The 14,962-nt window shown below is 49.4% G+C and overlaps 1 protein-coding gene across 1 annotated transcript; it reads left to right on the top strand.

Annotated features, from left to right (window-relative positions):
• The first annotated feature begins 654 nt into the window (after positions 1-654).
• Positions 655-4,107, top strand: LOC140216389 (uncharacterized). The gene is made up of 2 exons (XM_072286742.1): positions 655-1,006; positions 1,267-4,107. Exon 2 carries the CDS (start codon positions 2,245-2,247, stop codon positions 3,517-3,519), a length of 1,275 nt encoding a protein of 424 aa, XP_072142843.1. The 5' UTR covers positions 655-1,006; positions 1,267-2,244; the 3' UTR covers positions 3,520-4,107.
• The last annotated feature ends 10,855 nt before the right edge of the window (positions 4,108-14,962 follow it).

Here is a 14,962-nt window from a genome sequence, read left to right as displayed (position 1 = left end):
CATAGCCCCCGCTGTGTATGTAATATGCAGAGTACCAGGTTCTTGAGTAACAGCAGCGGTGCCAGGTACACGGGCGCAGCGGCACCAAGGAACGCCTTGACGCTGCCACCCTGCTGGGCCATGGAAGATGCCTCGCAGGTTGTGCCAGATCAGGTCGCTTCACTCCTGGCTCGTTCTCGCCAGCTCTGCGGATGAACAATGACTTGGCTCTCTCGGCAGGGTGCTCTAGGGAGCAATTCCATTAGCTCGTGCGTATAGGTTTCTACAGAAGTTGTATTAGGCCGGAGAATGCCAGATTCGTATGTTGGATCATTTGAATCATGTTCCTTCTTAACTGCAAAGTGAATTTACTAGCAAGTGTGCCCCTACTTCCCCCACTTTCACTGTGTGCGACCAATATGCTATATACGAGACCGAGGTTCACAGCAGAATAGAGGCCTTAACCCCCGCATTCAGAAGTGCACCTCAACTTGAAGCCCATCAACGACTTGGTCTAATTGACGCAAGCCGTGAACGTGCCCAGGACGCACTACGGTACGATGAAACGGCGCTCATATTATTTTCATAATGTTCTCAATAGGTCATGCCTAATAACCCTGCAAGGCAAATAATGATAATAATAATAAAATTGACTTGAAATAAACCTTGTGTAGTATAGCATCGCCCCCTGTCAGATCTCTGTGTCATCGTACATGTATGTTTTGTAGTTGTTTAGCTAGATGGCGCACCCCCCTTCTGTCATGTGACGAGCTTGGACCAATCGGGAGGTATCATCTGGCGTGTGAGTCCTTTTTAATAATAAACGGCCGCGGGTCGGCTGAGTCTTCGTTCCGGTTTTCATCGGGAGCAGTTAGCTCCGTGTCTCCTTCACTGCGCCGGCGCTAGCCGCGCGTTCGCCCATCGGGGCCCCCCGCTTGCCTGCCGCTGCCGACACAACATCTTTTGGCGACGAGGATGGGATTCCCGCAGCGGTTCCGACCGAAGCCCCGGGACACCAACGAGCTTCGTAACTGAAGCGACCCTTCCCGTGTCCGCACGGCAGGCAAACGCCGCCGACGCACTTGGCGTCGCGAGGCTTCCGAGCCTAGGCCTACTCGCCCCCTTTGTTCTTCCTGGCCCATTCCTGCTGCGAGCTCCGGCTTGCCTCCTGCACTGTCTCCTGCACGCTACCGGGCATGGCTTCTTTTACGGCGAACCTTCCAGTCTTTCTTGAAGTGCCCGGGCCACCGTTAATTCCATGGTATCGATGGAAAAAAATTTTTTCAGGCCCACCTCGAAGCGGCCGGCGGTGGCGACTGGACGGACGCACGACGAGCGTCCGCGCTCGTCAGCGCTCTCGGGCGTGAGGGACAACGGAAGTACTTTGCAGACGAGGAGCAGGAAGCAGCAAGGCAGTTAACCGGCGCAGCGTCATCGTCAAGTGATGCGGTCCCGCCAGCGTCAGAGTTCCAGAAACTCTTGCAGCGGCTTGACCGGCTGTTCGCCGCGTCAACAAATGTTCTGGCGGAGAGGCACGAATTCACCAGTCGAAGGCAGTTCGAGGGAGAAGGATTCCTGGAATTCGTGACCGCATTGAAGGAGAAGGCGGTACAGTGCAACTTCGGCACAACCTATGGCGAGCGCGTCCGAGACCAAATTATACATGGGGTAGCGAACGTCAGCGTTCGTGAAAAGTTGCTGGCTCATGGCGAAACCCTGTCCCTGGACAAGGCAGAAGAAATTGGACGCTCGTTAGAAGCCTTGCATCGAGCGAACCGCGCGTTCGGCTCCGAAAATGTTCGAAGAATCGAGGCAACTCAACTTGGCGTTCCGTCGACGGGCCGAGACGACCGACTTCATCCGAGAAGCCGCCGAGACGACCGACTTCTTCCGAGAAGCCGCCGAGACGACCGACTTCTTCCGAGAAGCCGCCGAGACGACCGACTTCTTCCGAGAAGCCGCCAAGAGGGCCGACATTTCGCACATGGCTCCTCTGGGAACCGTGGTGCATGCGACCGGTGTGGCAGCACGAAGCATATTGCAACGTACAGGAATTGCCCCGCAAGAAACCGGCGGTGCAACGCCTGCCACACGTTGGGCCATTTTGCATCAGTATGCCGAAAAACCCGTACTGTTCAACACGTCTCTTCCGCAGAGACGCTGTCTTCAACTTCCGCAGGGCAGCCGTCCGCGTCTGTCTTGACGGTAAGCGCTTTGGAAACTAAAAAAGATTTGGAAGTTCCAGTCGTAGTGAACGGCGTCTCCATGCGACTGCCGGTGGATACGGGAGCGTCTGTCTCATTGATGACGGCCGAGGATTTTGGAAAGCACTTTGGTCGACAGCACAGACTGTCAAAAACAGCAGTGGACTTGAAAAATTTCTCCAAGCAATGCATCGACATTCAAGGCCTGTTTCAAGCCACTGTCCAGTTTTTCCAAAGGTCATGCTCCGTCACGTTCCACGTAACGACTACAGGAACATCGCTGCTGGGTTTAGACGCCATCCAACACTTGGGCATACAGATCGACGGTACGTCGCTGACATGTCGTCTACCATCGTTTCCTTCAGTACAGAGCCCCACAGGTGTGCCTCCGGATTTTGATCACCTTTCCAGTGACGAGTTGGGCCTCGTCAACAACTTTGTGCACCGAATTCATCGGCAGCAAGATGCGAAACCAGTATCTTCAAAGTTGCGCCGACTACCCCTGGCCCTCCGTGACCAGGTCACACATGAATTGCGACGTCTCGAGGACTGCGACGTCATCGAGCGCGTCGAGGCTACTGAGTGGGTGTCTCCACTCGTGGTGGTGCGCAAGAAGGATGGAACCACGCGGCTCTGTGTAGATCTACGGGAACAGGACAGTCTTGTGTCTCAAGTTCAAGAAAGGGTCTTGCAGAAACAGTGGCAGACTAAACAGTACGTAGACAAACGTAGAGGTGCTCAGGCAACTCGTATCAAGGTGGGAGACACCGTCGGAATAAGATTTAACAGGAAAGGATTTTTTAAGTACAGTAAACCTCGTAAAGTCATGGCCCAGATAGGACCATCTACTTTTCTACTCAGTGATGGGAAGACGTGGCATGTGTCTAAGTTAACCGTAGTGTTGAAGGATCCAGCAGGTAGTACATTGTGTACAAGTGATAGAAACTTTTTGTGCTCGTATTCAAACTTGGATAGTCATTCCGATGACTCGTCTGTCGTGACATCGTCCTTTCATAGGCAGTTAAGTTGTGCGTCTGACTGTATCACTTCAGAGTCTACACAGTCAGCAGTCTTCTCTGATTCCGTTGGGGAATTGGTAGCCTCCCAGGACTTGTTGGGACGTCGAGAGGAGCTTCCTGGGCAACCCTCTCCAGCTTTGAGCGATAACCACATTCAATTGTCCAACCAGGGGGAGGGAAATAGTAGTGGGACGACTGGGTCTTCAAAGTCGACCGATACGCGTCGCAACCCCCAAAGTTCTTCTGAGCTACGCACGCGTCCTCATCGTGACAGAAAACGGCCTCCGTGGCTCGATGATTTTGTTTTTGTAGTGTAGAGTGTATTTCCGTCTTCGAAATGCCACGGCTAAGGGCCTCGTTGTGACATTTAGCAGACAGTCCACATGTTTCATTAACACAGGTATAAAATGTGCTCCTTGTTGCGGTGCAGTGAGTTTTGTGGCGTGTTCCTTGTCAGACTTTGTTTGAGTGACTGCCTGTGTTTTGGTGCCCAAGACTGGTGCACGTGTATGTGAACTTGGGCAGGGACGGACTGAAATTGTTGTGGACTTAAGTGCGTGCTTCGTGTGCGACTGGTGCGCGTGTGTGAACTTGGGGGGGAACGAACTGAAATTGCCTTTGGACTTAAGTGCGCGTCATGTGTGCGCGTTTCACTGTATGCTTACTTTGTTTCCAGGGGGGGGATGATGTAGTATAGCATCGCCCCCTGTCAGATCTCTGTGTCATCGTACATGTATGTTTTGTAGTTGTTTAGCTAGATGGCGCACCCCCCTTCTGTCATGTGACGAGCTTGGACCAATCGGGAGGTATCATCTGGCGTGTGAGTCCTTTTTAATAATAAACGGCCGCGGGTCGGCTGAGTCTTCGTTCCGGTTTTCATCGGGAGCAGTTAGCTCCGTGTCTCCTTACTGCGCCGGCGCCGGCCGCGCGTTCGCCCGTCGGGGCCCCCCGCTTGCCTGCCGCTGCCGACACAACACCTTGGCGACGGTATCGCTCGATACCGCCGCCTTCTTCCAGGAACATATAATGATCAGGTCACGCTCATCGCGCTATAAGCCCAGAATACCTGCAAACATTTCGTTACTCACTCATGAATGAAGCGCTTGATAATCGAATAAGTCTCCGGAGCGGAAGCAGTTGGCTGCGATGGCACCCTACAAGCACAAGGCTCTCCGTCTTCTTCGTTCTCAGAACGTCAGGCAAGCACACGTCCCGAGGCAGCTGAGCACGTGGAAAATTATTCACTTTTATTTCTTAGATGATAATAATGATGATTATGGTGTTAATAAGAGGAAGCTTTAGCTCGCGTGCACCTGTCTAAATACACGTAAAAGGAAAATTCGTTTTTTCTCGGCAACTACTGCATCGAATTTGACGAGTTTTGTTGCATTTAAAAGAATAACTTAAAGTCTAGTTACTGTTTCTTTTGAATTTTAGATTAAGGTCGGCGAGGTTTTATTAAAAATGTTATATATCCAAACTTTCCGAAAAACAAAACTATAATGTTTAGAACTCTGTAACTCCGCAATGAAACAGGATATGACAATTCTGTGAATTGCATCTAATAGCACATCTAAAGTGGACAAAAATGATGTGTTACACATAAATTCTAAAGAAATTAGGAATGTGAAAATGCAGCTTTTGCAGAACCCACGTACACAACGTAACAAATTCGGGTCAGATATAAATTGGTATATCAAGTTTGTCCGCTTTGAATGGTCTAATGAATGCCGTTTACAGAACCATTATATATGTTCTTGAAGCAAAGCTATTATTTGTAAACTTTGTGCTTCTATTCCTTTTTTTCTCGAACTTTAATGGTTTCGAAAAGAGTTTAAACAAAATTCAGGGCCCAAATCGAAATTCCGCTTCCAACAGTCATCAGAATCTAGCATTCTCTCTCAAATACAACAAATGTCATTAGAAGTGGTCAAGGGGTGGTCTCAGAAAAGCGTTTTTGCGTTTTACATTAATTTGAATAGGCCGCGTTGCAGTTGGGCCCAAGCTGGGTCCAAGTTTAGCCACGCCGAAATGGAAACTCCAAATCCTGCAGATGCGTCGTGCGAGAGATGCGACGTAAAGAGGGTGAAGGCTATGCATGACGCTCGTCGAGAAAACAATGGTGATGTTAACGTGCTACATTGAAGGATTATGTAGTTTTCGTCAAAAAGAGGCACATTGAAAACCTTGAATGTAATGCGCCATTATATTACCAGATCGGCGTACTTTGGAGATACCTGTGAGCTGGCATTACTTATTCAATTTCCAAGTAGAAATTTACTTATTCGTTTATCAAAACAGCGCTCCGCTTACTCGCACAACTTTTTCAGTCAGCGTACAAGGATGATAATAATCATCATCACCGTTTTGGGTCTGTGTCATGGGGCTCTCGTTCGGGAGAATAAATAAGAGTCTGAAGTCCTAAATGTTATCTCATAAGTGGAGGAGGGTGCTGTCCGGTTCCTCCGTCCTCTCGCTCGCGGTCCTTCTCCAATTCAACTACACTACATCCCTGGAGTTACGATAGGGACGCCGCATCTACCAACTACACTCGACCATGTCGCAAGACCAGCGGGCCAACATCGTGACATTCACCATTTCGAACGGTCACCACCCATCCGAAGAATCCTCCAGTTTTAATGGACTTCTCGGTGACGACGTTGAAAACAGGATGGAGCAGTACGAGAGCGTCAGTGCCTTTGACCACTGAGACGAATATGGAAAACTTGCGCACGTCGCATTCTATCGAACCTGCGTCCCAACAACTTGTTTTATAAGCATGATCTGGATTTCGTAAACTCGACCACGTTCAAAGACCACCTACGCAAGATTTTCGCTAACTCTTTTGTCTGCTCAGATATCGCAAAAAAGAAGCTTGCTGAGTGTTTTCGGCAGACGGACACTTCTTATGTAGAGGACGTCCTCGCCCTCTGCTCCCACGTGAACACCTCAATGGCGGAGAGTGACTGGGTACGCCACCTACTGTGGCATTCAATGCTTTTGTAGCGCAGAACCTCACTACCGTCGCAGACATCATCAGTACCTGTCAGCGCCTCGATGAGCTTCATATGATCCGCTTACATCGTGACACATAATTTCAGGGCGTCCAACGATAGCGAGCTACATGCACTGATCCGCTCTATTATCTGAGAGGAACTGCACGCACAAGTTTCGTCAATCCCTCCTGAAGTACATATAAGCCTAGGACCCCACCTCTTGGGGGGGTCCTAGGCTTATTGTGAGAGAATGAATAGCTGCCGCGATGAGCCCGGAAGTCCCGAGCCCACATCCGATACCTAGGCCCACTTACGCTCAGGTTGTCACTGTAGTGTCCCCCTCGCAGCAGCCACCACAGCAGGCACCTGTAATGCACGGTTCCCTGAATCCTATCACAGCAAGACCACCACCCCTACAGTGTTACAAATGCCTGGAGTCCACCTCGGCCTGTTGGCTACATTCCAATGTTTGGCCGACCCAGTCAACAAGATGAAAGGCGTGGCTATGACAGATTTGAAACGAGTGAGTTTTCTGGCCCAGAACCACAACGTCGGAGCTCGTATTACAATTATGCACGAGGTTCCCCATCTCCTCTGGAATTCAACACTGCCGGTTCATTGCGCCTCGCACGTCGCCGCTCTCCATCACTCATGCGGCGCTGCTCTTCACCCTGCGACCGGTTACTTCGACCTCCGATCACCACCCGGAAAAGTAAATAGTGCAGCGTCAGGAGGGAAAGCTGCGTCCTTGGAACAACGTTAAACTCCTCCGGAGAGCCTGTCGATGTGCTTTTGTTGTGTGTTGAAGTTGTACGGCCTGAGGCCTTGGTTGACACGGGTGCATAAATTTCCTTTATTAGCACTGATTTTTGTTGTCGCTTGCGGAAGGGGAAGACACTATATCATAATCTTCCTCTTCGTTGTGCTAATGCATTTCCTATTCACTCCTTCAATTGTTCCACTGCGTGTTTTCATTGATGGCATCTTTTACCCCATTCAGGTTGCAGTGCTGTCTTCGTCTATCCACACATGATTTTCGGATGGAGTTTTCTGTCCTAAGCGTCAGCTTTAATATCTTGCTGTTAGCGTGTTATTAAGGCGAAAGCAATTGACGGCTCATTTTTATAGGGAATATTTATAGGGAGTCGAACTCTTGACATTTTATCGGAGTTGAACCCAGGAGCTTTGGTGTTAATTACAGTGAATCAGGCCATTAATTTCTTCATAAGAACGGGTGAAGCCGAGGCGAAGAAGCATCAGCCCGACCTGTGGTATTAATTAAGCCTAAATGATAGTAAATTAAGGCACTCGAACCTACGACCTTTGGTGGGAGTCGAACCCACCTGGAGATATCGATGAATCGGCCATATCTCCAAGTTGGACTCCAATTGCCATCGCGAACGTCGAGAGTCGATCCCATGACCTCTGATAGGAGTCGAACCCTCGACATTTGGTGGCATTTGAATCTATGACCTTTGGTGTTGATTAGGGCAATGTAGAATAATAAACAAACCTATTTAGTACCCAGTTAAGATATAGTTAATTAAGGCACTCGTAGCTACAACCTTTAGTGGGAGTCGAACTAACGTAAAGATATGAGCGAAACGGCCATATCCCAAAGTCGGACTCCAATTGACATAGTGAAGGTCGAGAGTCGAACCCTAGACCTCTTTTGGAGCAAAACCCACGACCTTCGGTGTAAATTAAGGCGAAGTTGATTAAGGCACTCGAACCCACGACCCAACTTGGATATGGGCGAGCCAGCCATATGTCCAAGTTCGATTTCAATTGACGTTGCGAAAGTCGAGAGCCGAACACACTACCATTGGCGTTAAGGTGAAGTGAATTAAGGTATGGTTAACTAATATACAGTTAATTAGGGTACTCGAACCCACAACCATTGGTGGGATTTGAACCCGCGACCCTTGGTGTTAATTAAGGTAAACGTAATTAAGGCACATATAAATATGGTTGAGGTAATTAATGCACTACAACCCATGAGCTTTGGTGGCAGAAAACAAGTAATAGAAACTAACAACCCATTAGAATGAAAATTCCAAGTAATGTAATGAATGTCTCGTGAGCGGGCAGGCTTTGGCCTTGATCCTCTTTAGCATGGTGTAGCGTTTTTGTAGGCGTTTAGCTCTTTCTGCACGTCGCTACGGATTGTGTTCATATGGCTGACGTAGCCTACGTGGACACAATGGAATACCCCAAACAAAATGTCATGGCGGTCGTCGCAGTCGCGGGCTCGCAGTACCGCCTCGCCGTGGCCGCATCGATACTCACCATGCAACCCGAAAAAGAAGAAGAAACGGGCATCGCTTTGGCCTACGCGGCTCAATGCACACTGTATCATCAGCGATTCAAACACGGCCACTCGCAACTACACAAGAGGACTGATGGCGCCCCAAGCGCAGAAGATACTCTCTGGCACTCCTCCCTCAAGGTAACCCTGCGTCCGGATCATCTGGCCCCCTGGTCACTAGGTCCGGCTGGAAACGAAGCCGCTCACGATGCCGCCCGAGCTCTCGCACATCGGGTGCATCATCCTTCTCCTGAGTCTTCCGATCCTGATCAGCCCTCCGTTCTGTATTGCGGTCACTCGCGAGACCGAATAGCCACGTTCAGAGAAATCCTCCACCACTACCGCAGAGCGTGGTGTTAGGGTTGGCGTCGGGCACCACGTGCAGAAAGGAATTTCATCCGACCATCTTCGTTGAAATGAGGCGTGACGCCTCCTGCGATGGTTGGCGTCCCGCACCACGTGAAGAAAGGACTTTTCTCTCACGCGACCTTGTTCGTCGAAATGAGGCGTGACTTCTGCGATGGTTGGCGTCCCGCACCAGGTGCAGAAAGAACTTTCTCTCACCCGACCTACTTCCACCAGGCCTCATCGTAATGAAGCGTGACGTCCTAATTCGTCATGACCATTTCCAGTGTCTGCCGGTCTGGCGGAAGCCCCGCAGTGTACAGGCCTCTTTTGTGTGCGTGTGTGTGTGCGTGTGCGAGTTTAGAGAGACGCTTTCCTCAAGCTAACTACAGGAGAACTTCCACGAACCCGCACCGCGCAGGAGAGACGGACAGGCGTCTGCAATTCCAGGAGGCGGGACGACCTCCTCTTTGCAGCAGGCTCGGTATAATCAGAGGAGGAGGGGCCCTCTTTCTGTGCCGGTCACGTGACGTCTACGGAAGCAAGATCCCGGCCACGATTGTAGAGAGCCTATTTAAGGGGCTCCGAAATGTACTTTTGACCACTTCATGCTCTCCTCATTTTCGTTCATCTATCTTTGAATAAACCGTGCAAGTTTCGCACTAGAAATCGTCTAGCCCTTGCTTAGTCGCCATGGTCTACCGTATGCCTGCAGCCCGCTAACAACGCCACACTACCCAATAAGTAACGTCGGTCGAGCTTCAATAGGCAGGCGCCGCTACAACTCTGCAGCAGTACGATACGCTACCCTGGAGTAGGCAACAAACTGACTGGCAGCGATTGGGATATAGAACCCTGGAGACCACAACTTGGATGACAATTACGAGGTCGTAGCCTCTTCGTCCTGGTGACAATGTTCGGAAGGAAGGTGTCTGGATTCATAACTGCATATGGTGAGTACACGGCTTTTCTTTACTGAGATATCACTTGGCTTTTACGTATTTTTTGGGGAAGTACAGTGCAGTGATTTTTTCTTTAACCGTTGACGGATGTATTGAGTACGTCAAGGTTGTTATAGTGTGAAGAGTTAGCAGCACTAAGGGCAGCCATGAACTTGAAGGCATTAAAGGAGCCGGAATTGTTGAGCTTGGCCAAAGAGTTGGGCCTCCAAATTGCCGAATCAAAGATAAAGCCGGAGACCATATAGGCGATCGAAGCGATAGGGGCAGACGACGATGAACTGAAGGAATGCCTAGATAGCATTGCAGAGAAAGAAGAAGATCGTAAGCGCCCAGAGGAAAAAGAAGAGCGTAAGCGCCTAGAGGAAAAAGGAGAGCACGAGCGGGCAGCACGTGAGGCCAAAGAAGAGCGCGACCGTGTTGCGCGCGACGCACTCGAAATGAAGCGCCTAGAGATTGAGCTTCTGGAAGCCCAAAATAGTGAAAGACCTAGCACAGAGGCACGTGTAAGTGAGCGCAGAATGGCAGACTTGATGGCACCCTACGCAGTAGCACGGGACATGGGTCTTTTTCTGGTACATCTTGCGCGCACGTGTGAAAAGGCAAAATTCGCGAGAGACACGTGGCCGCAATGCTTGCTTACGTTACTGCCGCGTGAAGTAGCTGATATCATTGCCCGCATGGGGAAAGAAGAAGCAGAGGACTTCGATGAAGTTAAAGCGAATCTGCTAAAAAAGTACAGATTGTCAGCAGAAGCATTTAGGCGAAAATTCAGGGAAGTCGAAAAGACCAAAAGTGAGTCATACTCAAATTTTTCATACACCTTGGAGGTAAACCTGAAGGAATGGCTAGGAGAAGAGGGTGCACTCGGCAATGCCGAAAAGACAATGCAGTGCGTTGCTTTAGAACAGTTCTACCGCCGGCTGCCAGTAAACATCAAGCATTTGGTCCACCATTGGCCAGGCATAGACACTATCATGAGAGCGGCCAATCTCGCTGAGGAAAACGTAACCCGCCGTGCGGACGAAGGCAACGAAGCTCCTAAGAAGGAGATCATTAAATAAAGACCCTACAGGCCAAAGCAATGGACAAAGTCGAGTCGGTATAAAACAGTGGAGAGTTCAGATTCGGTGAAAAATAGTTACGAGGACAGTGAGGGAGAGAAGGAACCACCCGAACGGAGTGCAGAAGGGCAGAAGGAAAAAAACTTTCGAGGCAAAGAGAGGAACGCCAGGTAGCGTCGAGGAGTGAAGACGTGTTTACGCCGGCTCCGCGAACAACCAAGGATTCTGGTGGTTTTTCGGGCAAAATGATCTGCGAAAGTGCTAAAATCGATTTTTGGAAGTGACAACGACCCGGTGGACACAATTGTTTGTGCCTGTGAGTGGATTTTTAGTGATTTTACGGCTAAAAAACTGTGATCGGAGCACAACGCTGCGCTAAGCCTCACCTCGGCTTCGGCATGGCCCCGGCCGTGGACGGCGTCGACGGGCAGCCCCAAGCCAGCGGCGCCTCCCAGAGAAGCGGCGACATGGAAGTGACGGTGGAAGGCAACGAAAAGGATCCTAAGGGATCCGACAACGAAGGATGGTTCACAGTTTTGGCGAAAAGGAGGCAGAAACCCGTGCCAGCAGGCGCGGAGACGACGCTCGGACGCTCGGCGGACGCTCGGCGCGACGCGCTCAAGAAGGGAGCAGGGAAGAAGGAAGCGGAGCTATCGGTAGCATCGAACCTACCGAGACTGCCAACCACGGGCTGGAAAGTGACTCTACGACTACGAGAAGGCCTCTCGGTGCTTCAGAAGGCACCGGTAGTTAGCCTCGGAAGAGCAGTGCGAGAGAGCGCGGGCGTCAGCCTACAAGAAGCCAAGGGAGACCGCTTCGTGATAAACACCAAACAAGGTACGATCATCTACCACACATTATCTATGGAGAATGCTAAAAGAATAAGCAAGATAGATAAGATCAGAATCGGAGACAAGGATTACGGGGTCGTCACGTACGTGAACGCACCGGAAAGCTGTGGACGTGGAGTTATTCACGGCATAGAGGAAATGTACTCCGATAAAGAAGTCCTAAGCAACCTCAACGAGGACGAAGACAACCCGACAATTCTAGAAGCAAGAAGAATGGGCAAAACGAGAACTTTCCTCCTAACTTTTGACGACGAGGAAGTTCCACGCAAGGTTTTCTTCATGGGCGCTATTCTCCGGTGCTTCCTATACAAGAAGAGGTACAAAGTATGCTACAAGTGTGGAGGACTCGGGCATAGATCAGACGTGTGTGACAATGACGAACCAAGGTGTAGAGGTTGTGGGGTAACCAGACCACAAGAAGGACATCAATGCGAACCGCAGTGCCAGCTCTGCGGCAGAAACCACGTCACCGGGGATAAGAAGTGCAGGAATTTATTCCGCACCCCGTACATCGTGAAGAAGAGACAATGGGAGCAAAAACAAGCGGCCGAGGAGGCGAACCAAGAGGAACTTAGTAAAAGCAGGCCAAGCGAGAGATCGAGCAGCAGGACCAGGAGCCGCTCGGAGTCCTTCCCGAGGCTACAGATGCCGCAACACCAGACACAACAGAAGGAAACAAGTAACAAGGTGAGCTGGTCAGACAAACTCTCCCAGGATTCAGAAAAGGATAGAGAAAACCAGGAGCTAAAAGCGCTTATTAAGAGGCAGGAAGAGCAAATCAGTATACTGATTGAGGATAGGAAAAAGGAGAGAGAAGAATTTTTAAAGATAATCGAGGAGATGAAAAAAGAGAAGGGTGGAAACAGTACGAGACAGGAAGAGAGTGTAGGGGACAAAGAGCCCAAAACAGATCGGCCCCCGCTCAAAAAGAAGAGAACGGGAGAGACAGACTCGGACAGTAAGATGGACAAAGTTACTCAGGATATTACTCTGATGAACGGAGCTATGATGCAATTCATGGAACAAACTCGAGCGGAATTTGAAAAACGCGACATCGCCCTCAAAGCAGAATTTGAGAAACGCGATTTCGCTTTAAAAGCTGAATTCGATTGGTTTAGAACACAATTAATTAACATTCAAAATGCATTGGCAAAATAACACGATCTGGCAGTGGAATTGTAGGGACTTCCTGAAAAAGAGAGCAGTCCTACAAACATTCCTAACTAACATCGATAAACCAGACGCCATTGCGTTGCAAGAGTGTGGGAAAAATGCAAAATTGGCCGGCTACACAGCCTACACTGGGCAAGGAGAGAACCGGCAGACAGCTATTTTAGTTAAAAGAAACTTAGCAGCAGTCCTACACGAGACTGACACAAATAAGATTGATCACGTCCTAATTGAACTAGTACCGAGGAAAAGAAAAGATAGGAGCCTATACGTTCTCAATGTATACAGCTCTCCTAAGCAAAAAAAGAATTGTGGCTTCGATCAGCTCATCGAAAGGTCCAAAAACATTGCAGGCAACAGCCCCATAGTCATAGTCGGAGACTTTAACGGCGCAGCACACGGCTTGGGGGTACAAAACCTCGCAACAAAAAGGCAGAGAATTATGGGATACTATCTCCAAGCATGGACTAACCCTACTAACAGATCCTCAAATTCCGACGAGAAAAGGAAATAGCGTTTCCAGGGACACCACTCCGGACCTTACTCTCATAGGGGGACACATAACCGCACGATGGTGTAACACGGGAGAGGACTTGGGTAGCGACCACAGAATTATAGAGACGGTGGTAGAACACGGCATACCAACTCCCAAACCCAAGCAGATCGAAGCGGTAAATTGGAACCTCTTTAGGCAGAAATGTGCCGAAAAAGAGGAGCTCAAGGTTGTAGGCAGTTGGAGCAAAGCCCTCTTGGAAGCAGTTGAAGAGGCCACCGAGAAGGTGGAGGCAGACGACACGCAAGAGGTAGTAGACCGGAAAATGGTCGGATTATGGAGGAAAAAGAAGCAGCTAGAGCAAACATTGAAAGAAAATAGAAGCAATAGAAACATTAGGAGGGCATTAGCGCACCTGAACGGAGAGATTGAAGAATACGCACTCGAACTCACGAAACGAAATTGGAATAGCATATGTGAACAGATGGATCACAAAATTGGTAAATCAAATGCATGGCAACTATTGAGGCACCTACTAGATCCCCAAAGCAGCAAATCAGAGACGCATAGAAACATGCAGAAACTAGTGTATATATACGAAGGCAGTAACAGACAATTGTTCGCTGAAGTTAAAGATAGATATCTTAAATGTGGTCCGCAACAAACACTGCCGGACTACAAAGGGGAAGAGAACCCCCTCTTGGACAGCCCCGTCACCGTAGGAGAAGTCAGGGCCGAGCTGAATCGACTAAGAACGAAAACAGCTGCAGGACCGGACAGAATCAGCAATCGGATGTTGAGGAACCTCGATGACAAGTCAATAGTAAACCTAACGAATTTTATGCAAGAGTGTTGGAACAAAGGTAAAATCCCCAAAGAATGGAAGGAGGCTAAATTAGTCCTAATTCCAAAACCGGGGAAAAAGCTCAGTCTCGAAAACCTCAGACCAATATCCCTCACGTCATGTGTCGGGAAACTAATGGAACACGTGATACAACCTAGAATTAGCAGATACTTGGAAGACCAAGACATGTACCCTGACACAATGATAGGCTTCAGAGCACACCTATCTGCGTGCGATGTCATGCTACAGCTTAAAGAGCAAATTATCGACCACCAAACGAAGGACACGAAAGCCATCGTTGGCTTAGACGTGGCCAAAGCATTTGACAACGTAGACCACAAGGCAATCTTAGAACAATTGAATAGCCTAAACGTAGGGAGACGTACCTACGAGTATATAAAGGACTTTCTGACTGACAGAACAGCAACGGTCAGTCTAGGGGGTAACGAGGAGAAAGGGATAGAGCTCAGCAATAAGGGAACACCACAGGGCTCGGTGCTTTCACCCACTCTCTTTAACATAGTAATGATGGGACTCCCGCACAAACTTAAGGACTTACGAGGTCTAGAACATACGATCTATGCGGACGACATCACCCTATGGATAAATAGAGGAAGTGACGCCTACATAGAAGAAACGCTGCAAAAGGCCATCAATAGAATTGAAGAGCACTTAGAAAAAGCCGGACTTAAATGTTCAGCTACGAAGTCGGAGGCTCTCTTCATCAGTC

The sequence above is a fragment of the Dermacentor andersoni genome, chromosome 3 (assembly GCF_023375885.2).
Source record: "Dermacentor andersoni chromosome 3, qqDerAnde1_hic_scaffold, whole genome shotgun sequence".
NCBI classification, from domain to species: domain Eukaryota; kingdom Metazoa; phylum Arthropoda; class Arachnida; order Ixodida; family Ixodidae; genus Dermacentor; species Dermacentor andersoni.
The sequence above is the reverse complement of the archived record's forward strand: the minus strand, read 5'-3'. Positions and strand labels throughout refer to the sequence as shown.